The 22422-nt window shown below is 44.2% G+C and overlaps 1 protein-coding gene across 1 annotated transcript in view; it reads right to left on the bottom strand.

The window, feature by feature from the left end:
* Positions 1-18815, bottom strand: part of GABBR2 (gamma-aminobutyric acid type B receptor subunit 2) — a 484603-nt gene extending 465788 nt beyond the window's left edge. Inside the window, exon 1 of the mRNA XM_075024282.1 lies at positions 18501-18815. Coding sequence (XP_074880383.1) covers positions 18501-18815 — 315 coding nt within the window. The remainder of the gene's footprint in view (positions 1-18500) is intronic.
* Positions 18816-22422: the final 3607 nt, after the last annotated feature.

Raw genomic sequence — 22422 nt, 5'->3', positions numbered from 1 at the left:
AGGACACCAATTCACAAGTTTCCAAAATGTCAAGTCTTTACCAAACATGAATGACATGATGCTTTTGTTTCCTATGCCTGTCCTGGCAGATGGTTTCATAGAGCATCTCAGAAGACGTGAACGTACAAGCTGGAGGTACAGATCATATGCAATGAGTTGCACACATGAAAACAAATAGGTATTTTTTCTTGTTCATGATATAATACTCTAATCAATAAGTGATGTTGTGTGTTAAAGCCATTGCAAAATGTCTATTTTTTTACTTGCTTTTAAGCAGCAATTCCTGTACACATACAATCAAAAAAATTGATTCAGCAATGCTTCAGTTTACTGCATCTTGAGCCTGAAGCAGAAATTTTTTTCTTATTTAGGTAGGATAAGAAAACAAGCATGCCTTGAAATTTGCACTGTAGAAATAATTTGCTTATCAATGTCACTTTCAGTGACTGTTCCATTGCTGTTTGGGTTTGTTTTTTTTTTAATAAGCACCTAAAGGTCTGCCTTAAATAAGCTGACACACAGCTATCATGTTGCTGTGTCATTCCATTACAAAGGAACCAGTTTATTACCAAAGAAAAGACAACCAGCCTTCAAGTCAGACTGGGACATGTTGTATCACCCCCGTTAGGGATGATACACATTAGGATAGACTCAGCCAAGTGTCAACAAGCAATCTGAGTGCAAATCAGCACTACTCAGAAAATCCCAGTGGTAGAGTTAAGTCTATTTGTATACTCAAGCCACGTCCCAGTTACAGCATGTGAACGTTTCCTTTTAACATCATCGCTAATCAAAGCACTCGCTTCACAGTCCTTGTATTGGCCATTAACTCACAGAAAACTAGGTAAGAACAGAGGAATAACAGTAACTTTGAAGGACCAAAATATTGTTCTTTATCCACCAGTAAAACTATTTTTAGATTTGCCTAAGCCTGTAAGAATCCACCAGCCCGGTGACCCTGAGGATGGCGGAGAAGGAGAGCCTCCAGATGTCAGCCATATGGTGAAAGACAGAAATAAAGTGATACACAGACAGCTCAATTATACCTGGCTGCCCACCCCCATGGGTAAAAATCTCAAGGGCATAATTTCCCCTACTATACTAAAAAGCTGCTCCATGGTTGGATTCACAAACCTGCAGGAGCAGTTTTTCTGCCTTCCCACACCCTTTGTCCAACACTTCAAGGATGAGGGCTCTCCCTACAACCCAAGTTCAGCCCTGCTTCAGTTAGTTAGAGGGGGGAAACACATCACACCCCTCTCCAAGATGCCCTTGCTTGGGGTAGCTGGAAAAGAGGGACGTATCCATCCTGTTAACACTGTCCTTCTGGTATAAATAAATAAACATTGCAGACATAGATGTACCATTTGAGGGATAAGCAGCCATCTACCAAACTAGAAGATCATTCTCACTCACTTGCTCTTCATTCTCAGTGAATATTTAAGCATTTTTTAACGTGGAAGTGCTACATCATGAGTGTTTAAGGGATTCCCACTTCCAAGCAATTGACAACAGGGTAATTAGGAAATGCATGTTAAATCATAGGAGACCTGAAAGAAATCTGTCAAAGAAAGCATTCAGTTCTCAGCTCAGTGCCAAAGCCACCAAATTACAAAGTACTCTGCTGAAGAAAGTTTTCCCAAAGGCTCCTGCTGAAACAACTTCATTTAACACAAAGAACTCAGACAGTTCTTGCAAGAGTGCTCCCTTTGCCTCGTAGTTACCATTCGCATTCTGGAGTAGTGACAGCTTAATTAGTTTAAATAGAACAGTAGCAAAGCAAAAGACTGAGAACCCTCCCCAGAACACCCTACCATGCAGTAGGGCAGTGCTCTCTCATGGGAGGCAGAGCATGTGGATTCAAAACCCCAAGGGCACAGGACAGAGTGTGACCTTGCTCCCTTGTGCTCATGAAAGAAGCTACAACTCCATTCAAGCCCTGTGCAACGTCATATATTGGGTGACATGATTTCTTTCCATTTCTTATTTCAGCAAAAGCAGCACAAATATTTTTGGATTTAACTTCTCTCTTCTCTCTTCCTCGCTAACTATGCCAAAAAGTCAATTATCTGTCCCAGTCCCGAGAGATGTCACATCCAAAGAGCCAAACATCTGTATTTTCTACTTAAAAGAAAGTTAATCAAAAGGTTGTATAAGGTCACATATGTCAGATCTGGGCTCACATCATTAATAAACAGATCTCTCGCACCCATACTGTCCCTGAGAAATGATTAAATCCAAGGACCTCTGTAGCTTGTCTGTAATCAGTACTTAAAACTCGAGAGTGTGTGCTCTACTCTCAGAACCAGGAAGAAAAATCAGAAATCTCAATGCCCCACATTTTGCTAATCTCTTACAAGTCACCATGACATGTCTTTTTCCAGGGTTTGTTTCACTAAGATAATTACAGATTACTTCAATATTTCAATTCAAATTGGAGAGGTCAGTGCGACAGAGCTGAAGTTCAGCAATTCAAATCTATTGAACATGTACGTGGACAAAAATAGTTTGGAGTTGCTCCTAGAACTGGAAAGTATGCAAACACAATTAACAAATAAACATCCACCTACACCCCCCCAGACCAAATGAAACAGGATTAAAAGCATTGAATCTGAGCAAATCCAGTAGGTTTTAATTGCTGCCCACTTAAATTCACATCTACATACTTTCCAGTTATTTAAGGTGAAATGTTACTGCACATCTCCATCCTTTTACGTGAGAAACTAAGATGTACGCATTTCTCAGGACTGCTTATCTACAATTATATTTCCAGTAGGAACTTATAAACGAATAAATGAGTGAATTGTATTAAAAGTAATTTATAAGACAGGCATGTTCTTAGTGAGTATATGTAGTTGATACATTTGTGTTACATTATTAAACATGGAAGCTATCCTCAAGTAACTTTATAGCATATGGGATCATGTTTGTTATATGTTAAGTACTTCAAGAATTATACATAACTGCTTATGAACCAAATGCACAATTAAAATTACATTAGAATTTCTCCCTTGGATAATTTTCTAGAGTTTCAAAAAGACATATAATACCTTCTTCCCATTATATAATGCAGTGCAACTGTTATTGGTATAATAATGTCAAATTTTAATAACTGAATCATAACAGTATAGTCCATGATTAAAGGTTTATAGATAAGCAAATACGTTTAGATGCACCACTTTGCAACTTCAAAATAGTAAGCAGTTTACTACTCTATATGGAGCCTGTATGCACATATGCACGTAAGTGTGGATGAGTCTGAGGGCATCTGCTCCACAACACGCCTCCGATGCAGGAGACAGAAGTTCAAATCAGTGAAAATCTCCTTAGGAACAGGTTTACAGTCCCAGACCACCCTGATGTGCGAGTCTCTCCTTTTAATTTTGTCACAGTTGTTTTGGCCAGCTTAAAAGACAGGCCTTAGAAATTAATTGTCTCCATTTAATTTCTGCACAGAAGATAAAGATGTATCTCAGTCCTAGAAGAAAAAGTAAAAACCACAGCTTTTCTCAAATTTGAAAGTATTACGATGACAGATGTTATCTCAATACTCTTTATATCTGTCTCCTCAGAATCCTCACCTCTTGTATCAGCCCTTAATTTTTCCCGAACCAGCAAGCAAGCAGGAAGAGCAAGACGCAGAAGACAGTGCAGAAGAACAGAGCAATTCAGCAAGCCATAGATTTGAGGAATGCTTTCTGGGTACCTCAGAAACACCTGAAGAGCCATCGGCATTCGCCATCTCTCCTAATTGGCACACTCTTTATTCCCGCTTCTAGCACCAGCAGGGCACGATTGCACCGCAAGATCCCCATCACAATCAGGCATCCACCCAACAGACCAAACTTTTCTGGACAGCCACATTTGCTGTATTTCAGCGGAGCCGGTTTCGCCAGGAAAGGATTCAGCTGCAAGCTTTCAAAAGTGTGCTTACAGAGGAGGCTCAAACATTACATAGCTCTACACCTACGTCCATTTACCTGCGTGTCGTAGAATGGCACCTGGAGTTCATAGTTCTTCAACATCCACGAATGCTTGTATAAATGTTTCAAGGCTAAATGGACAGCGGGCAACACGCCTGCCGTTAGGTTCCTCCGATCAATCAGGCAGCTGGCAGGTGAAAGCCCAAGAAGAGAGAGGCGAGTGCGATTCCGTTCCTCAGAGCACCTGATTATTAGTAACACAAATAGCACCAGTGTGTCTAGTTTCCAGTTCCAGAAAACCATCTTTCTTGGTGCTTTTCTCTTTTTTCCTTCCCTTCCCCTGCAGCCCACATCCCTGAAGAGCAGGCCTTAGATTCCCTGGTTGCCCGACATTTTGCAGCTTTCCTTTGCTTCAGTCAGCTGTGTCCCTCTAAGAAAGGAGCTAATTGTTATTAAAGGATAAAGACCTCTCTTCGACTGGCTTTTCCAATTTGGACAGTAATCCAGCTCACAGCAGTGCTGTGAATCAATACTTCACAAGAATAATCTCTAGGCAAATTGCTCTGCCAAGTCTAATTTTAAACATGTGTCATTTTAAACATTTCCGTAGCAGAAATATTCATCCATAGGTGACAAATCAATAAACAAACTAGTATGATTCCTTTGAAAATAGATATTCTAGGGACTGATCGAAGCAGCTGCATGCTGAACTTGTATTTGCAGCAATCTGTACACACTTGGGTCAGAAGATTGCTTCCGTTTGGTTTATCTTGCACAGATCACATTTTCAATTGGCTTCATACAGACCATACAGAGAATAGGCAGTCTTGAGTATTGATAATATTTTATATACTTCTAGGGCAAAAGCTGCATCAGCTCAAAGTTGTATATCCTCTGCCTGATTCTGCTTTTCTCAGAAACCCCATGCTTCCCTTAAAATCAATGCTAATTGTGAGCATATACAAAAGTCAGGCCTGTTCCTCCCATGTATGGTCACATAGCCTTTGACAGGCATTTCACATATTGTCGTAGCTAACCAAGTCATTTCATCACACTATTTGCAGTTTTCCAAGTAATGTGCCAGGCTACGGAATGGAACGGATGCTGTGCAGGCAGAAATGCAGACAAAGTAGTAATGCTGGAGAAAATCACCTTTGCTGGAGGATAATCAAAACTCACCAGTGTGAGAAGGAAATATATACGGGACCACCGCACCAGAGGAGAACCTGCGCCTCTGTTCCCCAGCACTCGCAGCCTACCTCCCCTCTCAGACAAGCACATTCCTCCGTGCCCCCTTCACAGCAGCAACCCCACTTTGCTCCCCTGTAAGCAGCCACCTGGGTGATCCCTTCCTTCCATTCAAGCAGCCAGCTCTCCCCACACACAGAAAGCCCCCCCACACCTACCAGGATGCTGTTGTGGGCAAGGGAGGGAAAATGCAAGAGCCAAGCCCATGGATAGGGAGAGGAAGAACATCTGGCCTGGGAGAGACTTGTTTGTCCAAGAAGAAAAAAGCTCCGATTTTCAGCGCAGTCTCATTACACATGCAGCTGAATAGCAAATTGTTTTGCCATCTTGTGGAAATTCAAGATTTCAAAAGAAATGCCCTGTGCCAAGCTGGGATGGAAACCCAAAACCTCAAAGGTTTTCATGACTCAATAATCTGAAAGGAAAACAAATGGAAGGGCTCACAGGCGGAAGTTTAATTTGGTATAAATCAAATTTGAAATTATATGTTCAGAGCTTGGCAATTTATTTTGTGAATAGTTGACATTTCAAAACTAAGTATTAGTTTGCTGCAGAAAGTAAGGGTGTTTTTTTCAATTTTAATTTTCAAAACACAGTGTTCCAGGTCAATAAATTATTCTGAAACTGACATGCAACTAGAAAGCTTCTATAGAAAATCTCAAATAAAGTCTAATTATAAACATACTAATTTATAATTACAAACTATATATTGCATGACATGAGGGCATGGAAGTAAATAGATAAATAAAAGTAAAAAGAGCAAAATAATATTTAATAAAGAAGAAACAAATGTCTGCCTTGGGCAGAGCAAATAGCCCCAAGCAGGAGATACGCTCAATTTATTACTAACTCTCCACAGTGACTCTTCTGCCAAGTCACTTGTGCAACTGGGTGGGCAAGAAAAGAGCCCAATCAATTATAATCCCTCTCCATGCATTCTTGGACACAAACACGAGGTGAAATAGAAATACCTGCTGCATAACCCTTGCTTTTCTTCGTCACCATTGCCTCTAGTCAGAAAGCAGAAGGCTGTACGGAGCCCTTCATGTGTGGAAGGAGATACTGTTTTTCTTCCTGTACAAGGCTATGCTCGAGTCAAGTGCAGCAGGGTCAAAATTTATTATGCGAATTCCCTAGACTGAGAAATTTAGCACATTAGCTGGGCACAACACTAAGTAGGAAGCACACTCTGGTAGCACAGTCCAGCATAGCAACAATTTAATACAATGAATTAATAGGTACTTTCTGTTGCTTAGTCTTACGATTCTATAATGTGATTATTGAAAACGTATTTTTTAAACATTTTTTAAACTCAGGATGAAATTCTTCCCTGAGCAGAGGGCCAGTGTAGGCCAAGATGTTGCTTAAATCCCATTTAATACCTTTCTTAGAGGCTTAAACAGGATTTTGTTGGTGAATAGTCCTTGGACCAGCCTTCTTTACCAGCATTATTTCAACATTGACTACACTAAGGGAGAGGAGAGGAGGAAAGCGGGAGGTGTTCATGCTGCCAAACCTCAGCAGCTAAGGTGCCCTGAACTGCTCTTCTTCCTATGCCTAAATCTTTTCACCAAGCAGGAACATGGGGCTCCACAAGTCATAGCGTTAGCTCATACTTAGGTAACAAAAAGATGTGGTTTGAATATCCCACATCCTCTTCTGTGTTCAAAAAACAAATCTGCCACCACACCTCATTCAACCTCCATTGCCCAATCAATGGCTTTAAATTCATGAGAAAGAAATGGTGTATCAGAAGCTATGAAATAATTTTCAGCACCCGATGGATGGACGTAGATTTTAAGGACATACATTTCAGGGAGCATCACTTCCTTCTATAGATACGTGACTGGCTTCAACCTAGACCGGTCTTTTTTTTCTCCTTGTGCTGCCTCTGGGTCTCCTCTGCATTACTGCATTTAACCCATGTCTGGCAAAGGAACAAACAAGATCATGTACTAGTGCAGCCTCATGTTACTTGCTTCCTTAAAGTCTGCTTCCTGACAGAAACATTTAACTATCTAAACAGATGATTGTTTCTTACATAGTATTTTTATTGCTAATTAATCCTGTAATACTTGTGTCAAAACATGCCCATACATTTTCATTTTGATGAAGAAACTAGCCATGTTTGCCACGCATGTGATTAATCATACAGGTATAATTTTCCCATTTAGAATAACATCTCCTGAGGCTTAATACCTACAAAAGTGCATTGTTATGCCCCTGTCACACATCTGAAGATAAAGTATTTCAACTGAGTTTACTCAACACCCTCTGAATTTACTACCAAAGCATAATAACTGTGAAATCTTAATCTGATCATTCAACTCACTGCATCTTCTATACATTTCTCAAATGTGAAGCTGAATTTCCACAACTACTTGAAATAGCACTAATTTTGAAACTTGATTTCAGTGTCAGAAAATGAAGGGCATTTCATTTCAAACCCTGCCCTCCCTACTATTTTGGGAGGCTTTACCAAAGGTAAATAATTGTTCTTCAGCATAGTAAGGATCACTATTGCTTTTGCAAGAGCTAGCTGAAAGCCTTAGGACAGAGCTGGTGACCAGATGACTCACTGCTGGCATCTCCTTTGTGAGATCTGCACAAACTGAGTAATTTTCAGAGAGGGAAACTGTAGGAGGAAATTGTGCTCCCTCGTAGGAGCACAGTGGCTGAGAACTTTAAAAAAGAAAAAACCCAAAACACCTGGCATAAATATATTGCCTATAGCCAGTAGTTTCCAAAGACAAAAGGAGAAATCTTTTGTGTTGCCCTTCTTACCACTTTATCCTCTGCCTTTATGGCATTTTAAATTGAGTTCTCAATCCCCTGATCAGTATTTCTGAACCATAAATCACTTAAAGAGTTATTAGTTCATGTAAAAAGTTGATTATAGACTGTACTAACTGTGTTAGAGGCTGGCTATATATTTAAGCTATATGTCACCCCACACCTCCCACACAAAATTTCCTCCCGCTTGAGTAACACCCATTAACATTTATAGGATGTTCTAATACCAGCCTCAAATGTTAGTTTTTTCAAAGTAGGTTATCATTCACCCCTCTTGTCCCACGTGTCTCTGCTCTTGCTGCTTAATCGCTCAGTGTAACTAGAGTACAGAGTACTCACACATCCTAAGAAACCTTGGTAATGCACTGGAAACCATTATGATTTATTTTGGATGGCAACTCCAGTTCTTACATCAAGACCAAGCCTCCACCTATGCCAAGAGCAGCTTCAATATTGAGACACTATCATCTGTTCTAACGTGTCCCAGCTTTTTAAGTAGCTGGCTGTTCAGCTAAAATTATTTACCTCCCACAGCATCACCCAAATGACCAGGCTATCTACTTCCAACTGCCCTATCAAGACTGACCAGACTTGCTTGTAGCTAGTGAGATTCATCTGGAGAAGGCAAATGAAAATTTATTTTTGCTGCAAATCCTAGTGTCTCACTCCTCATATGTAGCCTGAAAATCTCATCTCTGCTTCCTTTCTCTCTTCCCTGGCATTGCAGCACAAAGATCAAATTCATTTCCTCCATTCTGAGCAGAAGGCTTGAAGAAAAGAGATAAAATTACTAGTATATACAGCATCAGTGAGATTATTCCTGAAGTAATAGATCAAATTCTAGTGGCAGCACTTTGAGAATGAAGATGACAAACTGTAAAAGATTCAGAAGAAAGCCACAGGAATGCATAAAAAGCTGGGGGGGGGGGAAGCAGCAGCTCAGTCTATCTAGTTTAATGTTCAGAGGCGGCTTAATCTGTAACTTGCTCTATAATGGATGAAAAAAAAGATTTCTAATAATACCAAACTTTTGAACTCATTGGTCAAGGAAAACACACTTTCTACCCTTCAGTAAACTATCCCCTTTAAATGGAATAACCTTTATTAGATCAGTTAGAAAGAGCTGTTTGCTGCTGTAACTGCACTAAGGGCTTCTGCTGACATTAAGAAAACACCTCCTGATACCCACCAGTGACATAATTGTGCCAGCCGTATAGACCTGCCTTGAGTAACAAGGCCCTAGGGACATAATACTCCCACTGTGTCACTACTTTTGTTTACATCATACAAGCTGTTATTTTTGCCAAGGTCAAACATACCATTTCCAGATACGTGTTAATTACTAAATGACTATTTTTCAAATGACTGGTTTTTAAAAATACCTGTACCTTGCATATTTCTCAACTACAAGATCTGTGACATGCAATAATCTCATCCTAAAGGATATTTAATTCTGATAATACTGACACCAATCCTGAAAGGATCTGTATCCCAAAGGCTGAACAAAATCAGCATTTTATTCCACCAGGCAATTTGAAACTTTAAAGCAAGTAACTATGAATGCCTTTGTTCTTAATTAAAAGTGGCAATTCTAGGTCTCCTCCTCATAGAAGCACGTTGCATTTTCATAGGTGGGCTGGCTTTCTAAAGTGCTGAGCATTCAGCAATTCCCACTGATGTTGACAGAAAATGCAAATCACTCGGTGCTTTTGGAAAGCAAATCTTCAGTTCAGGGACCTAACTTGAAACTCTTTTTTTTTTTTAAAAAAAAAAAGAAGCAATCTGGAGCTGATACCATTAGCATTCTTCACAGCAAGAAATGAGGAGCAGAGGGAAGCTTGGCTAAGTTTAAAGATCTGGAATGCAAAACTTTTTGTATCACTTTCTCTACGTAGTGGTAGCTATTGCTATTTAATTTCTTTTACTACATTGCATAAAGTCTTCCTGCCACTAGCACATCCCTCCAGATTAGGTTCTCACCAACAACATGGAATTTGGTCCTGCTTACAATTTTTAGAAAGGGAGAAAGTGGAAGGGACAAAAAGAGAAAGTTGGCTCTCTATCTCGGTCAATCTCCTATCAATTATTAATACTTAGGCCCCTCCGAATTCACAGGGGAGAGGGGAAAGCAAAACCTAAAGTGCTTTTACAGAACTTTAAAATTATATGAAAGACCCCACAGAAATGCAGAGTTTAAGATTTGTATACTCTATGTGTATACTAAAATATCTCTATATGATGCTGTTAAGATAAAGAGAGTGCGTTTCTGATAATCATAATGCTTGAAAAATGTTATATATTTTGTACTACACTAAGTGTTAATCTGTCAAAAACTGTCACTTCATATAGTGTAAAAATTGTAAAGAAAGATACGTGTTCTTTGCTAGAAAAACACTACATTCCCTGTGAAAGCAGGAGCAGTAAACAGTGGAAAGGAAGTTAATTAACATCCCAAAAGGGGCCTCTTACTACTTCTCCCTGGAGATTTTGGATGTAAAATGGTTACTTAGACACCTATTGTGTGTATGAATCTTCACATAATTCTGTAGTTCAGTGAGGCTGCAGCAGAAGCTGAGGCCTACCATAGGTAAACGGTAAATTAAAATACATAACTACTTTGAGGAAACAAAAGATTGAACACATATATTCTTTTAAAGATATATGGTAGTGATTCTGTATCAAAAAACCTGAGATTCTGGAAATAACTTAACCAGGCAGACAGGATGAGCTCCTCTAATGGGGATTGCGGCAAAATGGTCTGACAAAAAAAGGTGGATGTAGAGAAGAATTGGGGTTCAGACAAGAATTCAAAAAATATTCTGCGGAACCAGCTACTCAGTGAAGGAGCACATGAATCCGGCAGACCCAGCTTGCCAAGAAGCAAGCTAGTAAGGTTTTCACTTCTGGTCCGGGACAATCTTTAAAAGGGAAGAAGACTTCCGATTCCAGCAGGATCTAATCCATCAGACACCTTGCTACAAGGCTGGATTCCCCTGGATAGCCATAAAAAAAGTCAGAAAGCCTTGGTCACCCTGCACAGCCCGCCTCGCTGGTGACTTCCCAGTTCTGCAGCTGGGAAGGCATTGCAGGGAGAGCGGCATATGCAAAAGCTGAGAGCTGGTACTCTCACAGCATCAGCGGTTACAGGGTCAGCAGAGTTTAAGCTGGAAATAGCAAGGGACTTTTAAAGGGATTTCAAGCAAATCACAGAGAAAAGTTTTCCAGGGAGGAGGATTTGGGGGGATCCAGAAGACAAGATCGAAGGGCTTTCTAAAGTACATATTCTAGTTCACAGTGGAGCAGGCAGAAATCCCTAAGTGAAATATATGGCCTATATTGTAAGAGCTGGATAATCCTAATGGTCCTCTCATCTTAGAACTTGTTAATTATTTAAGAGAAGTACCATGGCCATAGTAGGAAACCTAAGTTTTCTAATCCTATCCCTCAAACTCCCGATGTTCACTTTAAAGTAATTAGTCCATTATCTGGGCCTCCATCTCTCAGGAGCTTCAGGAACAATTTGGACAGCCCTGCTGAGTTAGCCTTTATATTCTTGGTTCTTTGTGACTATTATTTTCAGAGAGAAGGTGGATATTTGCCTTTAATGTTAGCTTTCATTTTCACATTTAAGAATACTTATTTGGAAAACACTATGGATAAAATTGTCAGACCTAAAGGCCGATGATAATGAAAAACTAATGGCACGCAAATTGGACATCACTCACTGACTTGGCAATGAGATTACATGGTTATTCCATCACAAGGAAAAAAAAAAAAGTGTTTGCCAGTCAGTATGTCCCATTTCCACTCAGCAGGCAGTTATCAAGCGGCCGCCAAATCCAGCAGATCTTACCCACGGCAAAATCCTCTGCAAACAGAGGAATCTTTGTCTTGCAAAGAAGACATCCCATAAGCATCAGTGGCATGGCAAGGGGTGACACAGCATGACTGAAAATACATTCCAGCTATTCTTAGGGGCACTGCCTTCCTTAAGTCGGAGTGATGCTGTGCTTGAACCAGTTTCCTTCAGGAGTTAGGCTACTGTTCCGTTAATGCTGGAGCCAGGGGACCACAAAAGTACTGCAAATCTCATTTCTAGCTCAGCTAGACCCACAAATCAGAGAACAGTGCATCTGGCTCCTAAAAAGCTTCAGGCTCTGTCACTGATTTAGTTCCAGGATTCCTAGTAGAAAAATAAACTCAAAAACATGTGACGTATGTACACTGTACCCTCTCAGTTTGGAATCCCACGGCCTAAAATAGAGCTCCTGGGATATATGGGGCTGCTGCGTATCAACACACACCTCCACAGGACTGAGTCACACCCGTGCTGACTGGTCTCAATGTACCTCTCTGCTAGCCCCAGCTGCTCCAAAAATTATTTGAGCCAAAATGGATCACGGAGAGTCTTCCTCTGTTGACTTCCACCACTTGATTCCCTAAGCCAGACCTCTGTATGCAATGGTTCAACCCTTCCTAAGGAAAAGTATCAACTTTTCTGTGAGAGCAATGGCCTCCACTTGAGTTTCATGAAGGAGCTGTTTGGCTCCCAGCTTCTGCAGTTTGCTGAAATGCACTGTTCTTCCACCACATGCCATGAAAATGTCCATAAAGCAATGAAACTGAAAACAGAGAACAAAGCTTGAGACACGCATGCCTCATCATGCTCAGGTCATTAATGTGAGACGGTGCTTTGTAGCCTTGACACGCGATGCTGTTTATGTTGTCATCCCAAATAGTTACGTGTATTTAATTAAAACAATCTAAATATTACACTGACAATTGTTTGTGTGAATGCCACCATTAAATCTCTCTCTTCTAGATCCTTCCTCTCCTTTCTCCTATTGCAAATATTTTCTTCACAGTTATCACCACGATATTACACCCCATCTTTTCCACAAACTTGAGTAATTCACTCTGGTTGATAACCATATCAGAAGATAGGGCCTCCCCCTTCTTTATTCAAATGTAAATGGAAACTCCTTCCTGGATTTATTCAAAAAATAATTTTTCCCTGCTGACGGAGCGTGTTTGGCATTTGAACCAAAAGATTCCATAACAGTGTGTTTTGCAGTATGCATAGGATAAGTTATACATTGAATTGCAAGACATATGCCAGAAAATGATACATTGGCTTTAATCTCTTTGCAGAGATATTTAGAGGATATACATTCTGCAGGTCTGGGATCTGCACCCAGAGGAGTGGGTGCAGTGAATACATGATTTCTCTCCTCTCCCCACCCACATCTTAGCATCAGCAGAGAAGCCAGCACAGAATTAACATAAACACCTAACTTTTCGATTATTCCCTCCAAGTTTACAAAACTCTAAAGCAAAAAGAGGTTATGTGGCAAATGGAGCCATATTACGCGAAAGTCAAAGGGGACACTGACTATTTAAAGAAATATGTCCCTTCCAAGCAGAACGTCGCCAGCAGAGTAGACAGTGATCATCATCCATACACGCAGTGTACTGCATTTTAATGCTACGCTCTTTGCATATATCAGACAGCACAAGCACTTGGTAATATTTAAAGGTAAGAAATTACCCAACTACTTCAACATATGCCAGACACAAGCTCATCTGACGATACAAGAACAAATGTCTGCCAGCTCAATCTGCTGTAAAGTGGACCCTCTTTTAGACTCTGACATCTCCTGTGCATTCAGCTGCTGCTGCTCTGAGAGGACCATGACCACACCTTATCTGTCCCATTCTGAGCACTACTTTAAAAATGAAAATAAGGCTCCAGACACTTTAGTACTCAAGAGCACTCACAAGTGTGTCAGGGCTCACCCCCAGAGTCCCGACCAGCCTTTGGTAGACCATACTTCCCCGTGCAAATCCAGCTGCTGTCGGAGTGATGTGAATCTATGCCTCCTGAGACAAAGGGCCTAACTAACACATCGTATGCACTTCTTTCTGGGGGGATGCTCTTGCTCAATTCTGTTAGGGCAGAGTTTGTCAGATAGCAACCGGTAGCTGTTTGTCCCACTCTGAGGACCATCAGAGCTCTACGCTCCTCGATAGACACCTTATTTTTCACCAGAGACACAAACCTGCTCTCCTGTTTCCAGAATATGGGCCCCATCCTTAGTAAAAGTAAATATGACTCTTACTTCCACTTGCAGGAACAAGGTATGAGTCGACTTTGTCGACACCATGCATGGCAGGACCTTCTGGAAAAGGCATCTTTATTTGAGGCTCGGGGTCTTTTTTAACCTAGAGTAACTGGTAGGAATGTCCCAGACTGGTGCACGGCCTGTACAACTTTCTTGAACTTTGAGGGAGGAGGGTTTCACTGAAAATACAGATAATATTTTAGTAAAAGAAGAAAATAAAGAGAAGGTCTACTTATAATACACCTAGAAAGTAACTTCTTGTCAGATAAATTAGGCAAGGCACTTACTACTTAATTACAGAGTAGGAGATGGCAAATATGTATGCAATGTCAGTAAGTTCACATTTTCCTTCAGATTTTGTGGAGTCTTGTGCATCTTCCAGAGCTCACCCTACTATGCCAACCTGCTATTTAAAGGTATTAGAGTGTATTATTACACGAAGATGAGATTATATCAGGATTACCACAAATTATTTGTAGTAGTTGGAGAAAATGAAATAATCTCATCCCCATACTATGAATATTCTTCCCTCTTTGTGATAATATACCCCACTTACTTGTAAAAGATATTTTTTTCAGCTTGTTTCTGAAGATCAAAGTGAGTCTTGACAACTGACAGAATTCTAACTTGCATACCCAGCTTTCTTGACTATACGTGGTTAGATTCAAAACAAATTCAGCCTGTCTATGCATGGCTTGCAGCACTGCTCCTACAAGAAATGAGACAATATATTCCATATTTGAGGGAAGATGTCCAGATGCAGAAGGGCACATATCCAACTTCCATTTAAGCCCTTTTCTTCTTCCACTATGCCTCTTCCTCTAGCTTCTGCATGGTCAGTTTTTGCCTGATGCAAATTAAATACTGTTGAAATTGATAATATTGTCTACCAGAATGTTTAATTCCTTTATTTTAGGCTTATTCTGCTTTTTTTTTTTTCCTGTAACAGATGTGTGTCAGGGTGCTTAAGCAGAAATCATCTTTCCTGATTTACTTGAAGTTGTGAACTACATCTAGTGTATGTAGAGCTTTTTATTTCATTATTTTGCAAAACATCTCCTTGCATTTTCAACCAGCTAAAGTTACAATCACAGGGAGAAGAAAAAGAAGAAATATTATATCATGGTTATTGATCCAAAGCCATAAGCTATCAAGCACCCTTAACTTCTAGGACCTGGTCCAAGGGCTGTTGGAATCAGTGAATTACTGCCATTAATTTCAATGGATTTTGGATGAGACTCTTTACAGATGATCACTTTATAAATGCTCTAGTTTCTAAAATAATGTAATTATGAAATTTTGCCTGAGAGTCTCATCTAGAGTTTGCTCCCGCTCTCATTGAAATGAACAGCACAAATTAAAGTCACTAACTTAGACCAGAGTTCTGCAAATGCTTGCACCTGAGCTTTGTTTTATTGACTGAGCCTACATAAAGACATGCCCATGGGGTAGCAAAACAGAGTTCACCGAACTGGATCAGGATCGCACTCCAAACACATTTAACCATCAAAAATACTCATGACAGAACCTCTGCATTTTTATGTACTAGCTGTAACCTCTGGTTATATTTTGTAACAAAGATGTACTTCACACAATCAGAACTGGCTGAGACATAGACTAAGGATTGTCCTTAAGTGCTTAATTCAGTTTAAGTGCTTTGAAAAACACTAGAGCTGCTGCTCGCGTGCTCAAAGTCAAGTGCTGACAAACAACAGTCTAACTTAGAAGGCACACTGCAATTCTTCAGATAGCTGATCAGAAAGTAAAGGCGTTATAATGCTTCATTATATGAATCAGAAATATCAAGCAAACTAAAATATTCAGTTCGATCCTGACAGAAAACTACCTGAATGCATAGTTAAAAAAAAAAAAAAATCCAATATGTTTATTTTCATTATTATTTTTCATGAGCTTTTACGCAAAATTGCAACACAAACATCAGGCTGCAACAATGGGAGATTTTGGAAAGTCGTGAGGGAGAATATATGAGTTTCTGAATCACTGCCATACATTGCCTAAGCATTATAAACATACTACAATTATTTCTCAAGCTATTAAAAAATCCCATGTGTTCAAGGCTCCACATTCTCTTTTCAAGAGCCAGCAATGTCACAAGCACCACCTGCGAAGCCCTGGGAGGGAGAACTACTCCCTGGTCTGTGATTATGCCATGATAAGGATCCAGGCCCTTCAGGCATATCTGTTTATTGGCGACCTCAGAAAATAGGCTGCGGACCAAGTGGGCATGATGAGCCATCTCATCTACCCTTCTGCTTACGGTAAACTGCACTGAAGGAATAAGGTAATGTCTGAACCGAGCAAAAAAGTTTGCACTGCCATTATGTATTTAATGGCTATTCCAGCCATTAGTCCATTCCGTTTTGGTGCAATCTAGCGCTCTTCAGGAACACTAAGTTATTTACTTGTCACTATTAAGCATGCAATAATGATCCAACCGTACTCCAGATATATACATTCGCCTGACTTAGCATTCCATAACCATCCATTTATTAATTGCTTAAAAGCATTCAAAGCTACACAGCAAGCTGGCAACATGACCCTGATTCTTTATGTCCCTAGAGTACAAAACAGTAAAAATGCAATTTTTAAGAAACTGACGCTCATTCCAGAACAAATAGGGCATTTTTTCCCTGAATATTTTAATGCTAACTACCTAGTTCAGAACCCAAAATCTGCATTAAGACCTTCAAAATGTTTTGACTGCAATGAAGTGCAGCACCTTACTGATTGTTATGTTACTGTATGAAGAAGGAAGAGATCTTGCCGAAGGTTCTCTACTTCCTATGCATGTGTTATTTTTGTAACAATCCCACCCAAGGGAAGGATTGAAATAGAATAATGTAATGAAAACAGGATTAGGAGAACTGTGATTTTTTTCTAACAAGTACCTCACTTTATGAAACAGGTAATGCCATTCGGAAAATCCCCCATAATTCTTTTCATTATGATTGCAGAGTTCCCCGAGATTCATTTTTTTAAGGAAACAAACAGCTACTCTAGGCTGATCTTGCCGGTATTCCCTTTCAGTATCTCCTCAGTCTTGTTCACACAACGCAACACGACGGCAGCATGCTCCCCCCCCCCGCCAAATTACACCTTCAGCAATATTGCCCTCCACGCATTTCTGCTCAGAGATGTCTGGAAAAAAAAAAAAAATCCCATGACAAACGAATGTCAATAAAAAGCAGCCACCCCAGAAGTGAGAGGCTTTTGTAATAATTTGGGGGACGGAGACACTGTCACGAAGCAGCACAGCCTGTCAGTGCTGCCTTTGGCTTGCCCCCCCCCCCCCCCCCCCCGGGATCCTGAGAACCGAAGAGGAGAAGACAGGGGTCTTCCTTAAATGACAGCCAGGAAGATTTTTCAGTAGTCGCTCGCTTCACCGGGGGTTGTCTTGGAAATGAGCCCCCGACGCCAGCATTACACGAGAAACGGCTGCCATCTTCAGGAAAGCCTCGATATTGAACCAGCAGGTGCCCTCCGCAAACACACACACACAGACGGTCATTGAAGTTGTGACCAAAACCAAATCCAGCCGGGGGTGGTGGGAACCAACTTAACAAAGCCCTTCCCTCTCTCCCTTTCTCCCAGCTAAAGGAAAGATGTTTCCCAGCACTGCTCCTCTCCCAACCCAGACCTCCGCACACCGGAGCGGGGCACCTCGCAGGCATCCCCAAATCGCCGGCCGCCTGCTCCGCGGGGAGAGGGAACTGCAAATTTAACTCTTGACGGGGACCACCTCCGCGTACCCACACCCGCCCCGGGTGGGCGCCCAGCCGCTCCCGACAGAGGTTGAGTGGGGGGGGACACGACGACGAGACGGGGGGACCCTCCCCGCCTCCTCCTCCTCAAGCTACGGCCGCTTGTCCTTCGCGTCCCGGCGGGGCTACACGGGGATGGCAGCGTGTGGGCGGAGGGGGGACGCGGGGGGGGACGGGGTTCAAGCGGCCGGCGTGCATCTGTTGCTGCACGGGCAGCGGCTTGGCAGAGGGATGCGGCCGCGGCTTTGCCGGGCGAGGGAGGGCCAGCGGCAGGCAGCCTTCCCCCCCTTCCCCGCCGGCGTTACGTGCGTGCCAAGGGCAGCGGATCCCCAGCCGACCCCCGGGCCCACCCCCGCCACGCCGGGGCAAGGGGCTTTCCCTTCCCTCCCCGCAGCTCCCGGGTCGGCGGGGCGAGCCGCTCCGGCTACATGCGGGGCGAAGCGCAGGATACGGCCCACCGGCTCCGCTCCCTCTCCCTCCGCCGTCGGTCCCCGCACAGCTGGCGGGCGGGCCGGGAAGGAGGAGGACGGCCCCGCCGGTCAGCCGCAAGCCCCGGCCCGGGCGTCCGCGCTTGCCCTTGCGCCCCGGTTACCCGCAGCGGCCCGGGAGCGGGTCTCGGCGGCGGTCCCTACCTCCGTGTCGTAGAGCCGCAGGTCCAGGAAATAAGGGTTGAGGAGGGACTCGTTGCGGATCTGATCCATGGCCAGCTGCACGGCGGGCAGCACCCCCCGGCCGATCTTGCTTTTCTGGTCCTCCTCGGACTGGCTGAGCGGCATCAAGCCCATGATGGAGATCGGCGTGGTGGCGTTGGGGGGCAGCCCGGCCGCCCCCCGGGAACTGCCCCGCGGCCAGCCCCAGCCCGGCGGCGCCCAGCCCAGGCACAGGAGCAGCAGTAGCATGGCAGGGTTGGAGGTGGCAGCGGCCGGTCTCCGCGGAGAGGGATGCATGCTGCTGGATGGGGGGAGGAGGAGGAGGAGGAGGAGGAGGAGGAGGAGGACTAAGGGGAGGGGGGGGGGGACGGGGACGGACCGAGCGGCGGAAGGGAGCCGAGCCCCTCTCAGTCCGGGCGCATCCCTCGGCGGCAGAAGCCAGGGCGGGAGGAGAAGAGCCGCCTCTCTCCGCTTCCCCGGGAGCCTCGGGGTCTCCTCTCTCTTTCCCCGTCCCCTCCTCTCCCCTGGCAATAATCCTTCTGGCAATGGCGCCTACTCCTTCCCAGGTCTGCCAGCTGCAACCACCAGGAGCAATAAATAAATAAATAACCCCCACCACCACCACCACCACCACGCGCGTACAGACACGCTGCTCCCCGCCGCCCTCCTCCTCCTCCTCCTCCTTCTCCTCCTCCTCCTCCTCTCCCCGGCGGCAGAGCAAGGCAGCGGGGGGACCTGCCTCTGCCTCCCCGGCTGCTCTTACCCCCCCCACCCACCCCGTCTCCGCTCGGGGAGGGACACCGTCCCTCAGGCGCGGAGGGGGGGGGGGGGTGCCGAGCAGCCCTTGTTCAACACCTCCCTCCTCCTCCTCCTCCTCCAAAAGGAAAAGAAAAAAAAAAAAAGCCCCCCCCCCCCGCTAGAGCCGGGGAGGCGGAGGAGGGGAGCGGTGCCGCATTCCCCGGAGCCGGGGGGGGTCGGGCAGAGCCGCCGAGCTGGATGCGCGGCCCGGGGGCAGAGCGAGGTGTGAGGCGGCCCGGGGCCGCGCCGAGCCGGGCCGGGCCGAGCTGCTTTCCCTCAGGGCACCACCTTCCAGGGGTGGAGGTTTCAACGCGAGCGCAGGTGGCCGCGGCCCACCCACAGCCAGCGGGAGTGGGGTGGTGTGTGTGCGTGGGGGGGCAGGCTGGCGAGCCACCCCCACCCCCCCTCCCGCCTTTTTTCCTCACACACACACACCCCGCTCCCACGCGCGGCCCCGCACGGGCACGCGCCCCGGCCCCGGGCCGTGGTAGCTCTGCGGCACGGAGCAGGGGGGGGGGGGGGGGGGGCGTTTTGCAAGAGCTGAAACCGGGATTTTATTTAATTTTTTTAATTTTATTTTTTTTTTAAACTGATTTTTGTTTCCTCACAGAACCGGCGGGGTTGTGGAGCCCGACTCCGCTCGCGGCTACAAAACCTGCAGCAGGGATTCCTGAGTGTCCCCCCCCCACACTCCCCACTCGAGGGTTGCCACAACTCTGCCGGTAGCCTGGGTGAGAAGAGCCCCTTCCACGGGTGCTCTCCCAACTGGTTACCTCATCTCAACAGATGTGGGGCATATACCCCCCCGCCATTCACCAAGGCTTTCTGCCTTGCTCCCACTGTGTCCCCCCCACCCCGGCGAAACGCATTCTCCACTGCCCACCCGTGACCGTGGTTTGCCAAATCCCCGCAGCAGCAGCGGTGAGGCGACACGACCGAAGGCCTCAACCGGTCATCTCATAACGCTCCCCACTTTTTACAGCCCTTCCCTCGGAATGACGTCCAGCGGCGTTGACCTAGAGGCATCGGTAATGAAGAGTCCACCACATCTCTTGATAAATCATTTCAATTATTAATGAGTTTGCTAAGAGGTGTATCTCATATTCAGGAACAATTTGTCTTACTCCAGCTTCCTATCGCTGGTCCTCATCATGCCTTTATCAGCTTAAGGGGACGTAGTTATCAGTGATCCCATGCACACGGGCTAAGATTAATCACTGTGTTTTCCTTCTGTAAAATAATCGGACTGACTTTTCCCTCACCTCAAGGATCATTCCTGGAGGCATTTCCCTTTCCGTTCTCCACTTCGTGTGTGTGATTTGGCCCTTCTGACCCCGCAGCCGGCCAGCGCTGGGCCACCAGCAGCAACCTCAGCACCTCCCTCGGCACCAGCCGCATCCGAGGGCCGGGCACGTCGGGAGAGCTAATCCCTGTCGGCAAACCGGCCCGCTCGTTGTCCTGGTGTGGGGCTGCCGCTTCACGGAATGCTCTACACCCTGTTTTGGATCCATTCTGCCTAAAAGCGTGACTTACTTCTTTGCTCCTGTGCATCTGATCTTGCATCAGGATAAATCTAACTATGTGCTTTATTTGTACTAGGGACCTGTCCAGCAGTTTGTCACCTGCAAACTTATCAGTAACTTACTGTCCTCCAGAAAATTGATTATCATGACACCAAGAACAGATCTTGCTAGGGTGCCAACAGCAATAGGTGCCATATTGATTTTGTGTGATGTTCTTTTTAATCAGAATTTCATATGCTAAATGATGTTTCAGCACTCTCCACTTGACTTGCAATAGATACCAAGCTTGTTTGTCAAAATCTGTTTCAGGGAAAATCATTCTTCGCTGCTTGTATCCTGTATCATTCTGTGATTTTCTCCGGTACTTGGCTAGCAGGACTACCACTACTTGGATCGCTTTGGTTATCATTTTACAATATTGGCAGTATATTAACACACGCACTCATACTGTCTGTGGAACATCATCAGCTTTCTAAGCTTTTTTTTTTTCTCCTAAGCAATTTCCCAGTTTTTGAGATCTCAGTCTTTCTGAAAGAAAGCTTGAGTCCAAGTTGTGTGGTACAACAGAATTAATACCTTGACTATTACTAGCAACTGCTTGACATCCTTCGTTATTGATGCAGCAGCAAACATCCCTTTGTTATTTGAAGACTCAAATGCACCTCCTCGCTTCTTTCCAAACATGGCTCAGAAAGAGTTACTGCAGAGTTCCATTCGGCTCAAGGTTTGCCCTCTCGTGGGGGGCAGAGCCCAGCCACCGGCAGTGCCTGGGAAGTCACGACGCTGGCGAGGTAGGTCAGAGAAACATGCCTAACAAGTGCTACGTCACGGCACTAACACAACGGAGTACAAAAATAGTTCCAAAAGCAGGCGCGGGAAACCAAGATTTACCCCTATTCGCCCAGAAAGCTAAGGCGGACTTCTCAGAGGTAGTCTCTGATGATACCTTCCTCATTTTTGAGGCACTCGGCAGAAGATCCTTTCTGTAAATCATTCTCTGCATCATTCTGTGCGTAACGGGAACCCTGCCGTGACGGCTGTGTGTGCGTTTCTGGTTTGAAGGTGACCACCTTCGGTCAAATAAATCCCAGCTCCTGTGCCTGAACTGCAGACGTCTGGGGTCTTGCTGGATATCGTCTAAACCAAGCAAAGCTACACTTCAAATTAGAGGATTTAATAATGCGGTACCTCCGACCTCAATCTTTTTGTCACTGCATTCCCTGTCAGTAAAACAGGGGTGCTCTTCCTTCATGGTCATACTGTGAAGATAGAGTAGTAAGTATTTGGGAAGCACTAAGACACTGTAACATTCAAGTTACATAAAAAAAAGCTATGAAAATAACCGTTATTTTTCAGGCTAGTGATTTACTATGGGGAAGTAAATAAGGCCATATATTGAACAATGAGGATTAGGCAAAGTAAGCCTCTCAAAATCCTTCCTGTATACTCAGTGAGGCATGAAAAAGACAGTTTCCACATCTTTTGTAAAAAAAAACAGGGAACATAATGCAAGAAAATGATATAATTAAAGACAACAGTGTAATAGATGCACTGAGGCTAAATTTAGATTTCATGAAGAACTT

Source organism: Buteo buteo, chromosome 3 (genome assembly GCF_964188355.1).
Source record: "Buteo buteo chromosome 3, bButBut1.hap1.1, whole genome shotgun sequence".
NCBI lineage: Eukaryota > Metazoa > Chordata > Aves > Accipitriformes > Accipitridae > Buteo > Buteo buteo.
Note: the sequence above shows the minus strand (reverse complement) of the source record. Positions and strands in the feature narration are given on the sequence as shown.